Source organism: Crinia signifera, chromosome 1 (assembly GCF_055691185.1).
Source record: "Crinia signifera chromosome 1, ASM5569118v1, whole genome shotgun sequence".
NCBI classification, from domain to species: Eukaryota; Metazoa; Chordata; class Amphibia; order Anura; family Myobatrachidae; genus Crinia; species Crinia signifera.
The window spans coordinates 265882913-265890067 of record NC_139217.1 but is presented as its reverse complement, the minus strand read 5'-3'; the positions used below and the strand labels follow the sequence as shown (position 1 = coordinate 265890067).

Here is a 7155-nt window from a genome sequence, read left to right as displayed (position 1 = left end):
CCGAATTCCCGGGTGGGTCCCTACATTTTCTGGTGTGAAAGGGGTATTCGAAGCCTTAATGGGACATGTGAAACCGTAAGGTTTGTCGTCTATGGAATTGCATATTTTTTTTTTATTTTTTTTTAAATGATGCTGTCAAATTTTGAAACAGGGAATTTGACAAGCTTAGGCCCACCATCTTTGTCCTGACTCATCACCCTCTACCCACCAGCATTTCCCCTCACATGTTAAACGATTGTAAGCTCCTCAGAGCAGGGCCCTCTTCCCTCCTGTTGTCAAAGCCCTCTTCACATTTCACTTACAGCTCTCCCATGCTCAAACAGTCATCTTCGTCCGCATACTCATCTCCATCTTTGGCCACCAGCCCCATGTAGTATGTTGATCACGTCATCACTACTTACATCTATGCTGTACTGTGTACTTAGGGGGATATTCTGGTTTTGCTCGGATGCGATTTGCACCCTTGCGAGTTAACCAGAAGCCCTGTGAATGGTGGTCCGCCCGCCCCCCTCCCATGTTCGCATGGGCTTCGAATGGATGTTTTACATAAACATCGATTTACATGACAGGGGGAACCTCCCACATCTTTTGATGGACCTGTTGAACTAATGACCTTTCAACCTTTTCCCATGTTGACCTAATGGTGTCGACCATCATGCTGTATACCAAATGACCGCATCCCGTGAACTCATATACAGTATAAAGTGAGTTTCAGGTCACATATATGTGTGCATGTTTGGGAGGAAATAGGCAGGCAACTGACATCTCGTGATGTCATCTGGCTGCCCCCAGTGCCAACGTCACCCAGCGTTTATATGGGAATGCCCATGAAACGCTGGGCGTTCCCATGGGTGCAACTATCCGCCCACATCCCCCGCAGTCTTGGGTGCGTGCACTGTTCGTCGTGGTGTATGCACATGTACAGAAATGTGGCTGCGCATACACCACACATTGGCCCCCGTGCGAACGGTCCAAAATAAGGTCTTTAATTGTGGCACTCCTTTCACCTGTAAGAACAAGGGGGCACACTGCGCTAAACAATATAAAATATTGAATAAATCAATTAATTGGGTTAAAAAAGTGGTGGTGCCAATTGGGAATAAAATAACATTTATTAAAACATAACATTTCAGCATGACATACCATGATTAAAATAAATTAGCTCTATTGCAGAGGGAATATTGGGTTAAGTCCAGTTAATACGGTACTGTATTTTTGAGAATCCACTTGGTCTGTTCCTATGATGCCTCTTTATTGAAATGAAGCCAGAATCGGCTAAGTTCGGCTAAGTATAGTCCAGCAGTTGATACCGGTATTATTTGTGTCCAAAAGAAGGCCCGCGGTAGGTTTCTTTAGGTGGAGTAATACTCTACAGCTTGTATGGAACCTCCGTCCGGGTTTGGGCATGTGGCTGCCCTGGTGACTGGAACCAATTAGTGACCGCTGGTCAAGAAACTCACTGGGTGAGTCGGCTGGTGAGGCTGGTCCGGACCCAAATGTGTGGGGTAATTTCAAGGTGGGTGAGACTGGATGTGGTTTGCCCTCTGATTCACCAGAAGGGGCATACTACCCCTTACCCACACCGCAGCTTGACAAAGCACCTCATATTCCTCTGCGCCCCCTACACTCGTTGATAACTTGTTATCAACTACCCTCCATGTCTTTTCACCTTTGTTATGTACTTACTGTAATGTTAAGTTTGGTCTCCCTGGACTGTTCTTTTGTATGGGGGTGCAAAATATTTGTGGTGCCTTATCAATAAGAATATAACTAATAATAATAACAACATGTCACTCTGCATATCTATTTTTCCATGTGGTGGGTGGGTGTGGTGTTTAGGTTCTTATATAGCACAGCATATACAGTTGTGGGTTAAAGAGCATTAAACGTATAAAGAATGGTTCCCCAGCATGCCGGTACAAACGACAAGGGCCCACTGGTACTTGTAGTCCTGTAAAAAAAAAAAAAAAAAACAATTGTGGTGTCTCTCCTGAAAGCAGAACCATCACTGGGCTATTGGAGCTGGTGCTAATTTAGATTCAGTGCTGGTAAAATTCCCACCATGGCCCCAACTGTGTGGATTTTGTATATTTTCCCCATGCTTGTGTCGGTTTCCTCCAGGTACACCGGTTTCTTCCCACAATCCAAAAATATGCAGGTAGGTTAATTAACTCCCACAAAAATAACCCTAGAATGTCTGTGTCTGCATGTACATGTGGTAGGGTTGTAAGCTCCACTGGAGCAAAGACTGATGTGAATGTTCAAATATTCTCTGTGGGATTATGTGTGTGCTACAGTATATAAATAACTGTTAATTAATAACTAAAATAATCAAGGGTCCCATGTCTTTCAAAGAACCAGGCTCTTGGGATAATTAGTAAATAATAGAATATTGTCTTTACAGTGGAGCTACAAGTTACATCAAGGCATCAGGTACTTGAGTAACCACAAGTACCAGCATGTCCAGGCTGTAAGAGCCTACTGGTACTTGCAGTCCACATGTAAAAGAAATATATAACTAGTTTTTGCAGCCAATACTTGTTCAGGGAATATAGTGGCAAAATGGCATGGGCGTTTTTGTATTTCAATTAACCAGCACCACACTCCTAAGCCAGTCCTGACTGAGCAAATTAGGGGGAGATCCCTTAGGCAATGGGGACTCCCTCCAATAATGCCCCCCTCCCCAATGCAAACAGTATGCTGCCGCCGCTATTCTGCCCCCTCTACTCATACTACACTACCAATGCTATCCTGCACCCCCCTCCTCGCATACACAACACTACCACTACTATCCTGCAGGTATGGTATAACACACCGACAGTCGGGATTCCGACAGTCATTACCGCGACGTCGGAATCCCGACTGCACAGCGGGGGGAGCGCAATGAAGCCCCTTGCGGGCTAGCCACGCTGCGGGCACCTATTTTATTCTCCCTCTATAGGGGTCGTGGACCCACACGAGTGAGCAGTCGGGATTCCGACGTCGGAGTAATGACTGTCCGCATCCCAACTGTCGTCCGACACACTACCACTGCTCTCTTGCATCCCCTCCATGCATACATAGAAACATAGAATTTGATGGCAGATAAGAACCACTTGGCCCATCTAGTCTGCCCCTTTTTCAAACCTGTTTCCACAAACCATATTTGATCCTTATTTTTTTGTAAGAATATCCATATGCCTATCCCAAGCATGTTTAAATTGTTCTACTGTATTTGCCTCTACCACCTCTGACGGGAGGCTATTCCACTTATCCACAACCCTTTCTGTGAAGTAATACTTCCTCAAATTTCCCCTAAATCTTCCTCCCTCTAGTTGGTATGCGGACTGATCATAGAATGACTCTAGGTCGACAACTATTGGTCGACAGTCAAAAGGTTGACAGGGTTTAAAGGTCATCAGACAATAGGTCGATAGGGTCTAAAGGTCGACATTTTATTTTTTTCAAATTTTTCAGAAGATATCTGCTGACAGGCGGTATTTCATGCCTCACTAGCCACTAGGGCGTGGAAGGAGAATAAAAGTGTGCCGAGCGCAGCGAGGGGACGCGGTACACTTAGACAGTGTCCATGTTGACCTATGTCAACATAGACACCCTTAAACCATTAAAACTCATTTCGACCTTTGGGCCCTGTCGACCTTGTGACTGTTGACCATTAGTGGTTGACCATATGATTGTAGAACTAGACACTGTAGATGTTTTATACCATAACCCCTCTAGTTTCAGTGAATGTCCTCTTGTTCTGCTGCTCCTCTTCCTGTGAAGAATGTCTCCCACCTGTACCTTGTTAAAGCCCTTGATATATTTGACAGTTTATATCCTGTCCCCCCTTTCCCTTCTCTGCTCTAGACTATACATATTTAGATATTTTAGTCTTTCCTGGTACGTTTTGTGATGTAGGCCATGCACCATTTTATCTGCCCTTCTTTGTACAGTCTCTAATGTATTTATATCCTTCTGGAGATATGGCCTCCAGAACTAAACACAGTACTCTGGATGAGGTCGTACCAATGACCTATACAGTGGCATTATTACTTATTTCTTTCCACTGCTGATACCTCTCCCTATGCAACCAAGCATCTGACTTGCCTTCTTCATTGCTTTGTTACATTGCCTACCTGCCTTTCAGTCCCCTGATATAGTGACGCCTAGATCCCTCTCCTCAGTAGTTTCCATGATAGTGCCATTTATACTGTATTTAGTCTTTGGATTTTGAGACCCAAGTGCATGATCCTGCATTTGTTGGCATTAAACTGTAGCTGCCATGCTCTTCACCATTCCTGTAATCTACCAAGATCATCAATCATTTGTTTTACCCCTCCTGGTGTGTCTATCCTGTTGCATACCTTTTGTGTCATCTGCAAAAAGGCACATTTTACCCTCAATTCCATTTGCAATATCACCAATAAAGATATTAAAAAGCACTGGTCCAAGTACAGATCCATGTGGTACTCCACTTGTAACCTTTCCATCCTTTGACTGTACTCCATTTACGATAAATCTCTGTTTTCTGTCCTGCAAACAAGATCTTATCCATTCAACGTCTTAGAATCCAATTTCAAGCTTTCAAGTTTATTTAACAGTCTGTGATGTGGGACAGTATCAAAAGCCTTACTAAAGTCTAGATAAGTTACATCTACAGCCCCACCTTGATCAATTACTTTAGTCACCCAGTCAAAAAAGTCCATAAGATTTGTTTGACATGATCTCCCCCAGTAAACACATGCTGTTTCGGATCCTGTAAGTTGCTGGTTTTGAGATATTCTACAACTCTTTGTTTTAAGAGTGTTTCCATCAATGTCTACTACTGATGTAAGGTTTACTGGTCAATAGTTGCTTACCTCTTCCTTGCTTCCACTTTTGTGCAGTGGGACTACGTTCGCTGTTTTCCAGTCCTCTGGGTGTCACGCGGAGCACGGCGGGCACAGTACTCACCCATCCGTGCCCGCTGTCGGCTGGCGTGTGTGGTCCTTTGGGTGGCGACAGGGCTCAGCGGTTCTGGGCAGCAGCAGTGGAGGCAGGAAGCGCTGCACTGATTCTGTATACCGGTGGCACTGGAAGCCGGCCCCGCCATCTTGATTATGGGCAAAAGCAGGATTGGGCCAGGTTAGGGGCTATCCACCCACTCTAACCAGACAGCCAATGGCAGCTGCCCTCTTTGGATATAGGGGATCTGCCTAGGCTGTTCTGGGTCAGTACAAAGTGTCTCTTGAGCTGTCAAGTTCCTGGGAAGCCTCCTGACTCTTCATAGTGCTCCAGCTTACTTAGCCCTGTTATCAGTTTCAGCTCGCTGGCCTCTGATCCCTCGCTGCAGTCTCAGCCGGTCCTGTTGCTCTTCCGTCCTTCTGGCCGTTCCGGCGCTACCTTTACCTGTTGGTGGTTCGGATCCCAGTTATCCCTGTCAAACACCCTTCCAGATTCTTCTCCAGGCTTCGTTATTCTTTCCCTGCTAGACGTCATTCAGCTTTCCAATCATCCGTGCCTCCTTATCTTCGTTTGCCCCAAAGTACCTCGCAGAATTGCCTTTTCAGTGACTGTTTCTCAAAGAAATATTGGTACTTGTTTCCTATCTGGGCGCCCACGATCATAATCGCGGTCATCGGGGGTAAAATCGGGGCCATCGCGGGCGATAAAAAATCGGGTGCGATGTGCCAGACGCGATGCCCGCGATTTTCCCATAGAGAACAATGTTAAATGCTTCAATTTACCCGCGATGACCGCGATTTACCATAGGAAACAATGTTAAATGGATCAATTTCCCCAAATTATCATAGGGAACAATGGGAAATGGGGCAAAAACACCCCTGAACATAAAAATATCCCCCCAAAAGTAGTTGACGCCACCCCGCCATCAACGCGAACCCGAAGCGTGGCGAGCGCAGAGAGCCCGCGAGGGGCGGCGGTACGCGTCCTCCGAACTTTTCATGCCCTACTATCCACTAGGGCGTGGAGTGAGAATAGAATAGTGTGGCGAGCGCAGCGAGCCACCGAGCCCGAAGCGTGGCGAGCGCACGCGGATACCTTCACAGGTAAACGCGTCCCCTCGCGGGCTTCCCAGGTGTCCGCGTCGCCATGGACACCTGGGAAGCCCGCGAGGGGACGCGTATAACTGTGAAGGTATCCGCGTCCCCTCGCGGGGCTCGCTGCGCTCGCCACACTATTCTATTCTCACTCCACGCCCTAGTGGATAGTAGGGCATGAAAAGGTCAGAGGACGCGTACCGCTGCGCTCGCCACGCTTCGGGTTGGCGTGGATCGTGGGGTGGCGTTAAAAATTTGGGGGGACATTTAAGGGTTAATGGGCTATGTGGCCCATTTAACATTGATTCCTATGGCCAAATCGGGTCCATTGAGCCATTTAACAGTAAAATCGGGTCCATCGGGCCTTTTAACATTGAATCCTATGGTAAATCGGGAGCATCGCGTCGTGGTGATCGCGGGTACATTTATGTCTGGACGTGACGCGACCGACACGATTTCCATGTTTAACATGGGTTTCAATGGGAAATCGCGGGCATCGCGTCGGTCGCGTCGCGGCCAGACATAAATGTACCCGCGATCACCACGACGGGCGCCCAGATAGGAAACAAGTACCGAAATATTTGAGTCGTTGCTGTACCCATATATGAAATCCTTCATTAAACCTGCCCGATTCAACCCTTCCTCAGTTGGTCCACCTCCAGTACATGAGCACCACACGATCTCATCAAATCCTTCCGTTGTGACAGTTTGTACTGACCCGATGGAGTCGGGTGAAAATCAGGGACCTTTGGCGGACATCCTGCAAGGGGTTATGGCTCGCCTGGAACAGCTACAGGCTTCACAACGCCAAGTAGCCCAGTTCCTGCAGACTCTGACACCGCCTCAAGCGACCCCTGCAGTCTCTCTAGCTTCTCCACAGGCATCGCAAGGAGCAACCCCAGCCTCTGCCCTCGATTCATCTGTTCCCGGTCATCTTCAATTGCCTACTCCGAACAAGTATGATGGGTCACCCAAAGGTTGTCGATGAACTGTGCAGGTTACCACGCAGCCCATCTGGGAAGTCTGCCGGCAGACCCTCAGCCACTTACAGCACCCTGGTAAGCAACCACCATTTTTTTTTTTTAATTGAGTCTTTATTTTTCATTTTTCAGCATACATATATATAAAAAAGACA

At 46.9% G+C, this 7155-nt stretch overlaps 1 protein-coding gene across 1 annotated transcript in view; it reads left to right on the top strand.

Moving 5' to 3' along the window:
- Positions 1-6622: 6622 nt before the first annotated feature.
- LOC146074562 (uncharacterized) overlaps positions 6623-7155 on the top strand; it is a 91424-nt gene continuing 90891 nt past the window's right edge. Inside the window, exon 1 of the mRNA XM_083182834.1 lies at positions 6623-7078. Coding sequence (XP_083038960.1) covers positions 6980-7078 — 99 coding nt within the window. The 5' untranslated portion in view covers positions 6623-6979. The remainder of the gene's footprint in view (positions 7079-7155) is intronic.